The sequence below is a fragment of the Miscanthus floridulus genome, chromosome 1 (genome assembly GCF_019320115.1).
Source record: "Miscanthus floridulus cultivar M001 chromosome 1, ASM1932011v1, whole genome shotgun sequence".
NCBI classification, from domain to species: domain Eukaryota; kingdom Viridiplantae; phylum Streptophyta; class Magnoliopsida; order Poales; family Poaceae; genus Miscanthus; species Miscanthus floridulus.
Window position 1 is genome coordinate 137,200,954 of NC_089580.1, and position 16,656 is coordinate 137,217,609.

Consider the following 16,656-nt stretch of genomic DNA (forward strand, 5'->3'; position numbering starts at 1 on the left):
CTTTAGTGAAGGAAAGTTGTACTCAACATTTTTAACCTTGTTTGAGTTCTATTATGCACTTGTTATGCCTCTCATCATGCATCATGGCATGTAGTCCATCTTGTTAAGTAAGCATCATCTATTATGTGTAGTGCATATGAGAGTGAGAAGGTTTGTGTTGATCAAGTTTTGGAGGAGGTCCATCCTCCAGTGGTGTTGGTACCAAGGCTAACTCCTCTAGATCTTTCTCTAGAATCTAACCTTCTCTGCAATGCAGGCAAGCCCTAGTGCATACCACCCTTCTATAGCATTTATAAATCTTTATTACACTTTAAGTCTTGTGAGATGTGCATTAAGTAATTAAGAGTTGGTCGAATACCGTTGCTGCATGTTTACCTTGATAATCAAGTATCCTTAGTTATACCTTGCTAGTATGAATAGGTCGATATCTCTAGTGCTTAGTAATGCTTAGACTTTGGTAGAAGTCGAATGATGGTTTCATCATTCATGAGAAATATGTTTTACCTTGGTTCTTCTCGGCTCTGTTTATGGGTCATGAGAATACCATGATAATGATAATGTTTAATATGAGACCGAGCGGACTCTTTGCTTGCGTCAAGTTTGAGTCTTGATGTAGTGCCCCGCCTGTGTCAATTAAGGACCGTCCATTGTTGGCCCTTGGATTAAGATTTTTGCAAGTACTGGCCACATACTCCGGTAAGCCTAATACCTTGACTATTCTAATATGTGAAAAGACAACTGTGCACTAAACATGGGAAATGGTGAGAGTAGCATGTACACATCCTATGAATCCACCAAGAGTGGCGTAGGGAGGTGGAGTACTATGCTCTCGGGTAGCGTAGACCGGTTCACGTTTTGGAGGATCCGAGTAGGGTTAATATATGTAGGTTTAGGACCGGACCTAGACCTGCATATGTCATGTGGTAAGGAAACCCCAGCTGGCCCTAATTGATTCGAATCGTCGTTTGCTCTATGGTAACAGGAGACTTGATCCTCGCACCATCATCGTAGTTAATCAAGGGAAACATGGTTACTTATAGATACGAGATGATATAAGTAGAGATGAGATGATTAATGAAGTGGTTGATATAGAATAGGTGCAAACTAGATATTGATATGGAATTAATACTCGGCTAAAACATTGAAATTAAGGATCCACTTATAGTAAGTTTTTCTACAAAAGTTAGTCTTGCTTCAAACTTTTCTTAAAGCCTGCATGCCCTTGGAGTCTTTTCTTTAGTCAGATAAGACTTGTTGAGTACCCTCAAGTACTTAGGGTTTGTGTAGCACCTGGTTTTAAGAACAAAACCAGATACACACCATATGTGAGTCCAGAAAGTCAAATCTCACATATAGCTACAAATAAGAGTAATATCGAAAGACAATGCTCAATATATAACGTACTTAGTATAAAGAATATAACCTTAGATAGCAAACAGTGGAAAGACAACTTCAATCTTCGGGTGAAGACTCCAATTCCACAGGGACAACTGACTGGTTGATCACAAGCCTATTTCCTCCAAACTCTAGCAATCTGCTACCCATCCGGAATTTTTCCAAATAATTGAAAAGTAAAACAAGCATAAGTACATGTCGTACTCAATAAATATAACATGGGGTTCATAAGGCTCAAAAGGTTGACACTGGTTTACTACGATTAGCTTTTAATGAGTCATCTTTTAGCAATTGGGTGGCAACAAGTTTATTTACAAGCCCATATAAACACATGATCAGGTAAACATGAATAATGAATCATAAATAGTAATCATTAGTGAGCATCTGTATCATCAATATCATTAATGTACATCTTCTATTCTGTAAGGGTCCAAGGCTACTCGTGACCGTGAGCACGACTGATATATCAGCTTTACACTCTATAGAGGTTGTACACTTTTACTGTGAGTCATGATTTATCCTTTTGCCCGAGGTGATCAGCCTCTTGACCCACTACCAAGGAAGGTCGGCAAGGTTCACTATGAATCCTTTCAAAGGTTCGTCTAATAAGTTAGGGCCATTAGATTCACTCGACAAACAGATGTAGAGCCCCCCTTCTCGATGGCACAATGACGCGCGGCCTATATATAATGGGATAGAGGCCGCACTATACTCGATTCGGCAAGCCATTCTTACGCCAATAAAGATAACCACTAACAAGCTAGAAAAGGTCCTCATACTAAGCTAAAGCCAGAACCATGTAGCCCTCATAGCTGTACTGTAAGTTCTAGATATTCGCTTACAAATAAGTCGTTAGGGAGAGGAATCTAGAGCACCATAAAAACAACCCAATGCTCTAGCCCCCTTGTTCCATGTTGCTAAAAAGCATCTTTTAGTGTTTATTGCCTATTTCATTAGTCAAGTTATAAGATCATGGCTTCAGTTGAGCACTAGCATCATACTACCCAATGCAATACCCCATAGGAATCAAGGTACAAGATAACAAAGTACTAGGAAATCCTTAGTGTTAGTCAAGGTAGACGCATGCATATGATTAAAATGATATTAAGGTGAATAGGATAACAAGGAAGATCCCATGCTATACTTGCCTTAAACTCTGATCCTCCTTCAAGTCCAAACCTTCAAAGGAACTCCTTCTTGATCAACACGTAAAGCTCACCGATGGGACATGATCATAGAACACCACACAAACATCCATGCAATCATACATGAAGCAAACAATAGAACTAAATTAAAATAGTAAACCAAACATAGGAAACAACAAGTAAAAAGGTTTTAAAGATGTTCTACACGGTTGCTACGAACACACAGACGCGAAAAGCACTCTAATCGGAGCTATAACAAAAAAATTATGAATTAAACAAGATTTACTTTAATAAAATAATAGATTAAATCTAGCCTCGAATTTCAAAAGTTGAAATTATATTTAACAGTAAGATAAACATGTAGATTACGCAATTACGAATCTAACGCAACTTGAACGGATCAAATCGGAGTTAAAACGAAGATTTTATGGCCTAAAGAAAACTACTGGCAAAACTGTAAATAGATGAAAGCGCATTTTGAATCTACTAGAAAGAAACTACGCTTTCATAATATGAAAACGCATTCTAGAAGTGTGCCATGGACTGCGGGTTAGATTATTCAAAAGCCGAGGGTCTCTTTAGCAAAAGTACAGGGACGGTAGGTTCTAATCTACAAAAATATGAGGGCCCTTTTGAAAAACTGTCAGCCGAAGGCGCACGAGGATTATCAGCCTTGGATCTAATATGGAGGGCTGAGATTAGAAGGGATGGAGGGCGAGGGAGAAGCAGCCGTCAGAACAGTGACGGCGGGCGGCGGCTTCCATGGCCGGCGTTGTGAAACTCACCGGTGAAGCTTGGAGAACGGCCTACGAGCCACGGCGGAGCGAACCGAAAGCACGGGGATGGATAGCAGTGCACGGTGAACTCACCGCAGCTCTTTTTGGGCTCCACGACGGAGCAGAGACAACGCGCGGTGCTCGGCAGTAGACGGCTATGGCGGCGCTAGGGCTGCGGCGGTGGCGTGGTGACTCGGCGAGGCGGCAGCGGCTTAGAACGGGATGGGGAGAGGAGGGGTGCGTGCAGCTGCTATTTATGAGGGCAAGTGGCTTGGGTGGCACGGCAAGGGAGGAGACGTGGTGGCGGTGGACACGGACTCGGCGGCGGTGGAGGGTCCGACGCGGAAACGATGACGCCTGACCAACGGGCCCGGTTGGTCAGCGGTAGAGAGTGAGAAGAGAGGGAAGAGGGAAACGGCGCGCGGGTCGGTGCGGTGCTGGGCCGGTGGCGCATGGCTTGGGCCTGTGGTCTGGCGGGGCGGGGAGAAGCAGGCCGAGTGGGCCAAATCAAAGAGGGAGAGGTTTTCTATTTGTTTTCCTTTTATTTCGAAACTATTTCAAAAACATTTGAATTCAATTTTGAATTTTTGATCAAAACCAATCACCTCAATAAATCAAATGCACCAGCATGTATGCACAACAATGTTGCTACACCCTATAATGAATTTTAATTTAATGAAAATTTTTATTTCCTATGTTTTTATGACCACAAAAATACAAAATTAAATCTTTTTAACCCTATTTCAAAAAGAGCAATTTTTAGGGTGTTACAGTTTGTTAACCCCTGTTGTAGATTCTGACTTGTGCTGCTAATCGAGGTCATGTCAGTGGGCTCGATATGATCTGGTTGTCTCTTCTACCTTATGTGCTTCCCCTAAGTTTCTTCTATAGTCGTACTCACCTTTTGGAAATTAAGTAAGTCTTGACTTTTGTAACCTAATACTGTAAGTCTTTCGCACTCTGATATAAGTTATTTTTATACCAAGTGTTGTAATGTTATGGTAACTCCATGTTGATCATGTATGAGTTGTAAAATGTGGATGATTCGGGGTTCCCGAGGACACCCGACAGACTACCTGAATTATCTGGCTCTCATGTGCAGTTTTCAGAGGTCTTTAAGACAATGACAGACACATATGAGTCATATAATTGGGGTCGTTCTGCCACACAACGCAACACACAGTCACTTGTGCCTACCCATACGTTGCTATCTATTTTGACTTGTAAATGATCTTAAAAGAAAAAAAATTCAACTACAAAGTTTTAGGTCTCGTCGAGCACTACAACTTTGATATAGAGCAAGGTCATTTGGAAAATTAAAAAATTTAAAATTCAAAATCTGAGAACTTAATTTATATATTTAGAACCCTAAATGATCTCAAAAAATGTTATCAACTACAAAGGTTTAGTCTCATCGAGGTCTATAATAATTTTGATATAAACTTTGTCTACATCCGACTTCATTTGAAAAAAAGATACGAATTTATTTGCACCGCAGCTATTTTTAAGGAATGTTGACTTAGTCGACCACACTTGAAATCGATTTTTAGTGACGGTAGACTTAACAAAATTGCCCCTAGCCATCACCTATTTTCAGAGACGGTTGACATAAGTAATTATCCTTGAAAATCTTATTTTCTAATAGAGGCAGACAACTTAGAAAACCGCCTATACAGTTTGTTAGCTATATATAGTGCTCTCCGCCAAGGCTACATGTGTTTTCCTAAGTTATCCGCTTCTATTAGAAATAGAAGCCGTCTTTAAAAATTATTTATGTACTAGTGCAATGCAATGTTATAGATTCAACGCCATGTAACTTCGTGAAAAGCCACATTGTATTTTTCAGACGCCTAGCCCTAAGCCGCTCCTTTCCCCACTGTAAAAATCATCAAAATACTTTCGATCCCAACCCGCTCCTTTCCTCATTGTTCTTTACATCTTGCCATATTTCAGCATGTTCTTTTATCATAGCCCCAGGCTTGACGAGTAGTTCTTTCCCCGTGTTCCTCGCTGAAAACTTTTAGCATCACCATCGACGTTGATAAAGGAAAAAACATCCAAATAGGTGCATCAATTCCAACAATCATGACTCAAATTCGATGGCTTTCATACCTAGGGAAGGAACATTAATTTCTAGCAGCTGAGATTATGGTAAAACCATAATTAAAAAGCGTGTATCGACTTTTGATATCTTACATGAAATTTGTCCATCGATTGTTCGATGCGCATGTGTGGCAAGCTCACGAGCAATGCAATGGATAGTGTTTAGCTTCTCATTTTTTTTTTCTTGACAACAGTTTCTTCTCACCAGATTGTAGCAATGAAATAATGAATTAATCCCAATCCTGTGAAGGTCGTACGCGAAGAAGAGAGCACTGGATCGGAGCCGCGCGCGGTGTCTCCTGAGCCTCGGCATGGGCTAGTGGCCACGTGTTCAAGTAGCTTGTCTAAAAGTTGTGATGCTCTTGCAGTATCAGATAGGAGTATATTTTGCTTTAAATCGTGCTTAGATGTTTTCTCTGTCCTCCTACGTGGAAGGTTCTCCATGACTTGAACAGTTACTACAGTAGGGTCAATTCTGACCGAATCGAAGTTGCCAAATTTCAAGGCGGACTAGCAAGTTTACTTGCGTTGACAGTAACTTGATAAGAAACAAGCCGAAACATTGTTGTAAGAGAAAAACATTGTTTCAACTGAAAAAACAAATTGAAAAAGATAGATTATGATAGAAGCGAACAGGGCCATATGTTAAGGAATGGAACGAAAGGTTCCCATTAGTCCAGCAAGTTACCTTGATTGCTCATCATTAAGCTTAAGCACTCCTGGTCACAGCGCATGCAAGGGCTCTTAATCAAATGTACACTCAAGTACCCCCCATCTCATTGGTTGGCAATATTATACGAGATGTGGTACTGGTACGTTGATGCAAATTAATAATTCTACCAGATGTCTGGGATCCAAATTATTCTGGAACAAATTAAAGACACTCTAAAAAATGAAAAAAAACTAAATGACCATAAATTGAACTATATATGTTTCTAAATTGCCCACTTATACGAGATCTAAAATTTGCACCTCTGCCATATTAAAAATAAACTAAATATCCCCTTAAATTTACTTTTAAATATACTATTATTGAAAAATGAAAAAAAACTAAATGACCATAAATTGAACTATATATGTTTCTAAATTGCCCACTTATAACACTATTAATAACTGTACAAAAAGATAGTTCAAAGTAAGAATACATATTTTATGACACAAGGCAGGCCAATATAATTAAGCATACATGTAAGAGTGATATAATATTTATGTACTTTATTTAGCAATTATGAAAATATACCTTAGCGCATCACATTTATACCATATACCAATGACACTCACAGAATTCATTTTTTCATTTTATTAACATTTCATGACAACTATTACTTTAGATAAATTTATACAATTTGAGAGAAACATTACAACATATCTACATCGGTAGTTTAATCCTAGACACTCTATTTTTAAATGCACACATAATTCTTTGGTAGAGAATAAATGTCGAGAGCATCAAAACAACTATTTATGTCATTGTAGTAACTACGATTAGTGTTTGGTTTTGGGGTTGATCTCGGTGTCATTGTAGTAACTGTCTATGTCGAGGGCCAGATTTTCCAGATTCCACATATTTGACATTTCCAAGAGGCAGCATTCATTAGTTACAAGAATTTCCAAAGGATTTTGTTGAGCAACCAGCTGGTGCAAAAACTAGCATGGTGTCGTCTGTGTTTGGTGCAAATCATAATACTCCGCTGCAGTGCAGGCTTCATTTTGGCGGACCGAGGTGCTTCAGAATAATGTCTAGGATTTGACATGCCCTAAATTCCGATAGGCTGTCTCTTCTTATATACGTATAAACTAACAATGGTGTGGTGGCGGTGGTGCTGCGTGTTTTGGTCAAAAGGGCTGTCCGTGCGTGCATCAGCGCATGCGTCAATAGCGCACTGGGAAAATCACCAGTGTCTCTCCATGTGCCCGAATCTTGACGCAACATGCATCTTCTAGGCACCTCATCGATACTGTATATATCAACATATCACTCGTAAACTAATCACTCGATCGCGCTTATCACAGCTAGGTACGAAAAGGCGCCGATCTGGAAGCTGTTAGAATGATCCACCTCGATCACGTTGCACGATTTCCCTCCGATGTGTCACAACTCGGGAAAGGCGCCCATATGGAAGATGGTTTGACTCGTAATCTACTGCCGCACACAGAAAAGTAGTTGTACTCCTCGCAATTTTTTTTTAAAGGTTGCACTAACGTTAACACGTCCCCATCTGCGTGGATTCGGCCATTCTGGCTCTCGACCAAGGTTGCACTAACGTTAACACGTCCCCATCTGCGTGGATTCGGCCATTCTGGCTCTTGCCCGATTCACAATTCGCTTGTTTGTTTCGGCCAGAGTTTATCAGTCATGATATAGTGTTTTTCTCTTACAACAAATTAGTATTAGTTGGGTTTATCAGTCCAGAAACCAATCAGCGAAGATGCTGAATATGTTTCTGAGCATCTAGGATTTGTTTGGTGAAGTACTTCCACTTCTGACTCTTGGTGTGTGTGTGGGTGTGGGGTGTGGGGGGCCGGGGGGGGGGGGGGGGGGGATGGGGAGATTTTAGTGGGGGATTGAATAGGGGGTAGTGAGAAACGCTCTAGATATTCTCAAGTATCAAGTATCGTGGAATGTTTTCTCGTGAGGCCATGGACAAGTGTTATAGGATGGAGGAAGTAGTTCAAAGTACATGTGGTCTTCAAAATTTTAAGCCTTTGAGGCTTCGAGAACTATAGCACTAAAAGTTCATCATCAACTTTATTAACTAAATATTAATAAGTTATATATGAAAAAATAATAATTGAATTATATTAAGAATGTAATGTCACTTACTAAGCTACATAATGTAACCAAAGGTAACTAATTTTGAACATTTTGCAATTATACTAAATTATATAATCATCTAGGTAAACCATTTTTATGAAAAAGTACATGAACGAGCCCACACACACACACACACAAGGAGAGAACATTATTTTTTAATCCACCATAATCAAGATGTTGGAACTAGATCTCTAACTTAAATTGGAGTTAGGTTTTGATCTAAGCGATCTCCATACAACTATATCTTGGAAAATGTAATGTGCCAAACCGGAGCCCAATTTGAGCTCTACCTCATTCAACATTTTATCACAATGGGAAAAATCATATTCTTATAAGAACTAATGCAACTTAGCAACTAAATCTAAATACATATGGAGTGTGGAGGATGTTACTACCTCTAGTTTGGAGCACTTAGGGGAAATGGATTCCCCTAAATGTTGTATCCTCCAAGCGTGGATTTTTCGCAAGCATTGGTGCAAGAAGACAAAAACTCCTCCTATTTGTGGCGGGCTAGGTAATCTCTAAAACCATTAGTGATACCTGGGTAATACATTGAGGAAGAAAAATGGTAGTGTTGCTTCATTATTGGTTAGTGTTTGTTTAGTTGCTGGTATTCTAGAAGGTACCACTAGGGTTTGGAGTTCGGTTCTTGGGGAAACAATGTACGATAAAATGTACTCATTTTGTCCACCAATATAAGCTATATTTCGAATAGATGTTTTGAATATTGGGTACAAAGGTTGGTGAAAGAACTGTAATATTGTTAGATGATACCTCTAGAACATTTGTTTAATTGTTCAAAAAGAGAAGCTATGAATTTTGGCTTTCTTTCGGTCACTCATCGATGCATCAGGTCATGTGACATGTAATATTTGAACAAATATTATATCTATATTTAATTGTTCATAACCTTCATTCATAGTAAGTAATTGTCATAATTGTGCTAAACACACCACAAATTATCATCCATCGTTGTTTTTTACACTAATAGCCATTGATTACAGATAACAACATGAACAACTAATTATCGCTAATAATTAAGGACAAACTATTTGAATCCCAATGCACCATATGTATGTTGTATGATAATGTCTGCACACCTTTGGGCATTGGATCAATTGATTTTTTTTCCATTGAAAATTTTTGAATCCTGTATTTGCATTGATGTGTCAACATGTAAGGTTGGTTTCATAGCAATTGATATAATACAGAAAATGAGAAATTAAATGTGAGAGTCATCTAGTAAAGACCTATGCTATTAAAATATTCCATCCGTTCCAAATTATAAGATATTTTGGCTTTCTTGATATATTGCTATTACTATGCATCTAGAGTGCATATCTAAGTGCACAGCAAAATCTATGAAAAAACCAAAACATCTTATAATTTAGAACGAAGGGAGTAAGTCCGAGCTAACTAGGGACTATTTTGGGCTTAAGGTAAGGCTCCGGGTTCGGCTTTTGCAGATTAGGCTTCTTTTGTTTAAGGCCAGCGGCACATGAACATGTCTAAAAAGCATGGAATCACTACCCTGGCGCTCTTATGTGATCACAATCAAATACACACTTTGGTCCCAATTTTATATCACCAAAATAAGCCCAAGACAAGAGATGATAGCTGGCAGCATGTGCTTTCTTAAACTCCAAGCAAATCTGTCTATTCCATTTGCCACTAGTAGAATTTAGGGGGTGTTTGGATCCTCTAGCTAAACTTTAGCTGGGGTAGTTTGGTCATTAAGGTCTTTTAGTTGGTTTTAGCTAGGTTAAAACAGCTAATAGGATTGTGTATATTTTAGCCTCTAAACATGGCCTTAGTGTAAGTACACACTGCTGCAAGTAGGAGCATCCGCACTAATTGCCGATTGTATACGGCTAGTGATGGCATGCTAATCTCCAGCTATTTAAGCTTAATCCTCCCCTAGGCAGGGGACCAAACTAGCTCACTCGCTCGCTCGCTCAGAGCTCTCACTATCTAGCTCCCGATTGGCGTGCTGAGAACATACTCAAAAGGGCCTCTCTCTGGGACCAACCAGACAACCCCTGAATCTAAGTCCTATAAACGCCATAGCCCAGTGGCTTCCCGCCCCACTGCATTCTCTGCTCAAGGTGGTTGGAGGTGAATCTAAGCTCACAGATTCTTGGAACCAGACAACAATGGGGGTAAGCAAACTTCACTTGCATTATTATAGGGAAATTCAATAAGAACTGGCTCGTGACTCATCACCAATATAATCGTACGAACGAAAATTCTTACAGTTCTGTATTTTTCTTGGTTGTTGCATGGTTGGTTGCAGATCATCAACTGGATGCAGAGCAGATTCCATGGGAAGACGGAGAACAGAATCTTCGATGGCGCAACCGCCACCAGTTCATATAGAGGTAACTTAACTCTCTCATTGCAGTGCACTTGCACTTGCAGCTTGCATTGTGTGATCACTGATCAGCACTGGAGTGGAGTCATTGCCGTGCTAAACGTGCGTGCATTTCCTGAACTTGAGCCAGGCGCTGGAGCCCAAGAGAGACAACAGACGATCATTCAGGAATCAGAGAAGCGTCTCGACGCTGAGCCATGGCCTCAGGCTGGCCTCCTCTCCATCGGCACGCTCGGCAACGAGGAGCCTCCACTGGCGGCAGCGCAGGAGCAGGAGCAGGACCTGCCGGAGTTCACCGTGGAGGAGGTGAAGAAGCTCCAGGACGCGCTGGCCATGCTCCTGCGGCGCGCCAAGTCCAAGTCGAGCACCCGTGGCTCCGGGGCCGGGGCCGGCGAGGACAGGCCGCCGCTGGACAGGTTCCTCAACTGCCCGTCCTGCCTGGAGGTGGACAGGAGGGTCCAGACGACGACGAAGCACGGCGAGTGCGACGGCCACGAAGGAGAAGGAGACCTCTCGCCGGACACCAAGATCATACTGACCAGGGCCAGGGACCTGCTCGACAGCGGCAGCGGCGGCGGCAGCATCAAGCAGAGGTCGTTCAAGTTCCTGCTCAAGAAGATGTTCGCCTGCAATGGCGACTTCTCGGCGGCGCCGCCTCGGGGCTTGAAGGACCCAGTAGAGTCAAGAATGGAGAAGGTATGCATACGTGTGCGAACGATCGGCAGACACAACACAACGAAGCTAGCTGCTTCATGCAACCATGTCTAGCTAGTGTCTCTAATCAATGCCCTCTGGTGGACTATCTTTGCAGTTCTTCCGAACAGTGATTGGGAAGAAGATGAATGCCAGGTCGGGCAACGGATCGGCGACGTCGAGGAAATATTTCTTGGAGGATGGGACCAAAGGGAAGAGGCGAGGTGGTCGCCGTTGTGGTTGCCGAGAGGACGAGGAGGAGGAGGAGGAGAGGGAAGAGAGCTGCAGGTGGGACAGAACAGATTCTGAATGTAAGTTCATTATTCAGCCTGTTCGGGATGCCGTATCGTATCGTGGATTATTTACTGCTGGCTGGTTTGGTATGAGAAAAAAACACTGTTCCTGACTGAAAATTTACGATCATTTACGAGCAAGCGATTGCTGCTACTCATCCATCACGGGCAATTGATGTCACAATTCTGTGTCTGAAGATGAAATTCTCTCTCTCTCTCTCTTTTATCTTGTGCAGTCATTGTTTTGGAGATATGAAGGTGAGAACTTCATGGTGAATTAGTGATGGGACGACTGGAATCAAGAAAATGTCAATGGTCAAAGCTAATCGGGGGTCCTTGGTAGGGTCACGGTGGACAAACCAAAAGGCCCGCCCCTGCAAGCCAAGATACCGAGTTGCTTGGATTCTGGAAATTCTCCAATCTTTACTTTTTTTTGGATGATGAGTCAAGAATCTCAATTTCCCCCTAATGTGGGCTTGTAAATTCATTTTGCGCCACATATAGTGGGTCTAGATAAATTTCAGTTACAGTTTTTAATTAAAAATGGGCTTTGCTGCGGTACAACCAAATAACTGTGAGCCGTTCATTTATTTCGATCGGACGGTCACGATCAACTAGGAGGTAATATATGAAATATATATATATTTAATTTTAATTTTGAAAAGTATGATAAATCAAGAAAAGTTTTAGAGATAAAGATCATTTTAGATCTAATTGATGCATACATGATCCATTAGATCTTTTTATTTTTTGCAACCTTAGAAATAGCATAATTCAATTAACATAAACTACATATTTTTTATTCACGTAACTCGTACTACATGTATGTTCTCAAAGAGACGTGAAATTGATGTGTGTATGTGCCCAACGTGCACGAAAATTTACGTGCATACATGAAACTTCAATATACGTGACAGGTAAAGGCCCTCTCAGCTATGAATAATATACACACTCGATTTGTAACGTGTCAACATATAACATGTTTTAGATCTCTAAAGTTCACGTCTCAATTAATGTGTTAACTATTGATATTTTTTATATACGTAACGTAACTTTTAATTACTGAATAAATCGTGATACCTGTTGTATACACGTTGATATTTTTTATATATGTAATATACTGAAAGGAAGGCTCCGCAATCAACAAGGAAGGGCCGCGCGGCCGGCCGCCGCTTCTGTCTGTCCCGTGCATGAGGGGATTTGAAGACATTTTCTTTTTTTTTTCCTTTTCTTAGGTTAATTAATTGATTTAAAAAATCTAAAAATCAACCGCTCAGATTTATTTGAGATATTACCTCTTTGGAGGTAAAGGATGTACCTTAGCATTGCCCAATAAAAATAGCCTACATACGGGTTCGCTTGTTAATTCACTTCCATCCCTATGCCTCAGGATGTAATATATTCTCTCAAGTCATTTTCTAGATTACGTGTATTAAAACCACGATCTTTAATTTAATTAATTATCACATGTGCATTGAGATTTAACATGTATAATATAGAGGTAAAATGAACTAGAGTGTGCTACTGATGGCCATAAGGCCCAAGACCCATGGACACGGTGAATCGCCAGGCGTTTTTTGGTCCAGCCCAGGCACGAGTGTGGTGCCCGTGCCGTCCCGGCTTGACGGGTGTGCCTAGACCGGTACTCCGGCATGAGTTGCTAGCTCGATCGGGACCAATTACTAGTTGGTCCGATATAGTCCGTTAACTTACAGCATATAATCGTCGACTCTCTAAACCCTAGCTCCCGCATCACCTCCTATCCTCCCACGTGCCTCCTCCTCCACCATTACCTCCCTTGGCCTCCGCTGCTCCTGTAGACCGCATCGCCTTCTTCTTCAAGTAGCCGAGCACCCACCATGAGCTTCTTGTCTTAGCCACCTTCCGTTCTTCCTCTCTTTCCTCCCCTGATCCTCTCTTGTGGTGGCGGAGGCACAGGCACAACGGCCTAGCCAACGCAATAGATGTGGCGGAGATGCAACTTGAGCTCAACTGGCTCACCAGGCCATCAGGACACTCGAACAAAGATGATGTGGGGGTCATGCCAACCTAAGGGCAGGTGCGACACGACACAATTTGCTTATGGGATACGTAAATACGTGATGGAACGACCCGCTCCATTGCGCCCGCGCCATAGAGAAAGAAGAAGGCGTCTAGGGTTCTGGCGAGGAGGGTGAGGGTCAGAGACAACGAGCTTGCCGACTCTCACTCTCTTCTTCCCCATCTCCGGCGGACTTAGAAGGGGGTTTAGGTGGAGGCAGATTGGCCATGTGATGGGGACGGCGGGAGGGCGGTGGAGGCGGCCGGGCCAAGTTGGGGCGGAGGCGCCCATGGCCATGGCGGAGCTCCTGCGAGAGGGGGAAGGAGAAGAAGGAGGTCACAGCGGGCAGTAGGGTCTCATCGGAGCTCTATGGTCACGGAGCTTCAGTGAGACCCTACCGCGGTGGGGCAGTGGCCAGCAGTGGGGGCGAGGACAAGGAGGAGGGCGGGGTTGAGGGGCGAGGGTGGGATGTGGGCGGCGGGAGCTGCCGGGCACAGGTCATGGAAGCGGGGGGGGGGGGGGGGGGGGGGGGAGGGGGGCATGGGGAGGGTGAGGACGACGCCGAAGGAGAGGAAGAAGAGGGAGCGAGCTTTGCGCGAAGGAAGGAGACAGGTCGCGAAGAGCGACCTGTCGTGCGTTAACTGTGTCTTTTGCTTATCGGGGCATGTCAGCGTGTCCTTTATTAGGCCGTGCCTCAATGGGCCAGGGCGTCGCGACATGTCGTGCGTTAACTGTGTCCTTTGCTTATCGGGGCATGTTAGCGTGTCCTTTATTAGGCCGTGCCTCAATGGGCCAGGGCGGAATCGAGCCGTGCAGTCCATTCAGCCATCTATAGAGTAGTGTGCTTCACCGAACGTGCATGGATCAACCTACGTGCACGCATGGATTTCTTCCTCCTCCCCCCAAAATACCAAGCCTCGCAAACAGTTGTACAACAGCATCGATACTAGAGCAATTGCTATTGCCAAAAGAGAAAATCCAAAAAGTAACTCCAACCTGCTTTAGCACTGGGATCGGAAGCAGTGCCCGCGGCACTACAGGTTTCAGGTTAGCAAAAAGGAGGGCAAACAAGCGCATCCCAAGCAACGGTTTGTATACTTCATGGAATAAAAAATGTTTAAACTCTCACACATCGTGGCTACATCTGAACCAAACAGAACTTGTATATAATAACCTAAGCTTTAGTCAAGGAAAACTCTAAAAGATCTTATCATAGGTTCCGTTCACGTGCCCTTAAACTCGGCTTGATTCGCTTCTTTTTTCATCCGGAACAGTATTTTCCTCTCACAAATTCCTCCAGATTCCTCCAAAATTCCTCTAAGCGAGTCTATGATCAAGAGGCTGCCCTGAGACCACATTACTTTCTACTTGTCTACGGGCCTATTTGGATTTCCTCGTCTAAACTTTAGAGCTCTAAACTTAGAGATAAGACTCCAAACAAATATTCTAAACTTTAGCCCATCTCAAACAGGGTCTAAGAAATAGAAGGGTTCCTCATGGTTGTGAAGATTTATTAAGATAAGTTTGTTTAAAAACCTGCTGTATAAAACTGTAAGTCTGTAATTGCTTATTACAAACCATTTGTGCTGCAGAGGCTGGAACTTTTTCTTTTTCAACAATTTGTGCTATTGAGCAACCATTATAGGAACTATCAATCAAACTTAATTATACATGGGTTGTACATTTCTTATACACCAACCTAGTGCCAAATTATCACCAAAACAATAAAATAAAGCTTTCCAAACTAAGTTCCCAAGTTATAATCACTAATGTGCCGAAGGATTCCAAAACATACAAGACAGTGTGAAATATATGGAAAAAAAAAACTAAAAAAAGTGGCAACAAAGTTATAACTCCAGCAACGTTCCACAAAACAAAACCCAAACAAATCATCTTTCTGGCAACAAATGTAGTCATTTTTACAACAAACAAGTCCAAAGGCAGAACATAACACATAATTGCTGATATCATGAGCGTTGCATATAGTCAGCATGTTCGCTCGTTGGTTTCAGTCAAAGCTTATCAGCCAGCTGATAGTGTTTTTTTCTCTCACAATAAACTAGCACCAGCCAGGCTTATCAGCCCAGAAACCAACCAATGAGCAGGCTCATTAATGAAGACAAGGAACTCCACTCAACTTTGGTTCCCTGATGATCCAGTTTTCAGCAAGAAAAGAAGCTCGTTAGTATTCCAGCGAAAGTCCAAAGCTTAGATAGAATATGAATATCAGCGGTGGTTCTTATCCTCACGGGTTGACCCGCTCGCGAAAAAAAAGAATATCAGCGGTGGTTCTTATCCTCACGGGTTGACCCGCTAGCGAAAAAAAAAGAATATTCACAAAGTAGAGCAAAGGATCTGTAAGTCGACCTAATAAACTTTGCAGATGCTCTTGTATTATATGCGATGAGATCAGTAACAAAGAAACTAAGGCAGCATAAATAAAGAACTGAATAAGAGATTGGCTATTGGCACACAGTCGGAGCGGACCGTTGCCCACCCCACCCACCTCCGCGACCCCGCGCCGCCCCTACGGCGGCCGGGATCTCTGCGCCCAAATTCGTAGCCGTCGGCCACCCCTCTCCCCTCCCCCGCCGCTCGCCGGTGACCACACTCGTACCACCCTCGCCGCACCTCCGTCCCCGACGCCCCCCACGCGGACGCTGCGCATGGATGACCCCCCAGCGAGCCAGGACCTATGCCCCCGCAACAGGTCGATCATCATCGGTTCGCTCGCGCTCTCCACGGACCCGCCGCCGCCCTGGGACCCTCCCCGCGACGCCCCGAGCGGCACCAGAAGGGTACGTTTCTTCTTGGCTCCCCCCGCGCACTCCACCAGCCATTGCCCCTCCTCCCACCCACCGCCTACCAAATCTTGCCTCAAGTCCTCCTCGGTGGCCAAGGCTAGCCCGACGCTGTGGGAGGCAGGACACGCTCAATTTCCCCCCAGCTACTAGCAGTGATGCTGCTCCCTCTAGAGACACCGCCAGTGAGCTAGCATGGAGCCAATGGCTCCATCAGCAAGAG

The 16,656-nt window shown here is 43.0% G+C and overlaps 1 protein-coding gene across 1 annotated transcript; it reads left to right on the plus strand.

Moving 5' to 3' along the window:
• The first annotated feature begins 10,387 nt into the window (after window positions 1-10,387).
• LOC136463932 (protein NEGATIVE GRAVITROPIC RESPONSE OF ROOTS-like) lies at window positions 10,388-11,847 on the plus strand. The gene is made up of 5 exons (XM_066462908.1): window positions 10,388-10,393; window positions 10,528-10,612; window positions 10,736-11,301; window positions 11,417-11,609; window positions 11,828-11,847. Exons 1-5 carry the CDS (start codon window positions 10,388-10,390, stop codon window positions 11,845-11,847), a joined length of 870 nt encoding a protein of 289 aa, XP_066319005.1.
• The last annotated feature ends 4,809 nt before the right edge of the window (window positions 11,848-16,656 follow it).

What these genes read in the sequence shown, in the direction of transcription:
- LOC136463932 (XM_066462908.1), top strand. An exon ending in CGCCACCAGTTCATATAGAG is followed by an intron (nt 10,613 to 10,735) that starts GTAACTTAACTC and finishes AACTTGAGCCAG; the next exon opens with GCGCTGGAGCCCAAGAGAGA. An exon ending in GGACAGAACAGATTCTGAAT is followed by an intron (nt 11,610 to 11,827) that starts GTAAGTTCATTA and finishes TATCTTGTGCAG; the next exon opens with TCATTGTTTTGGAGATATGA.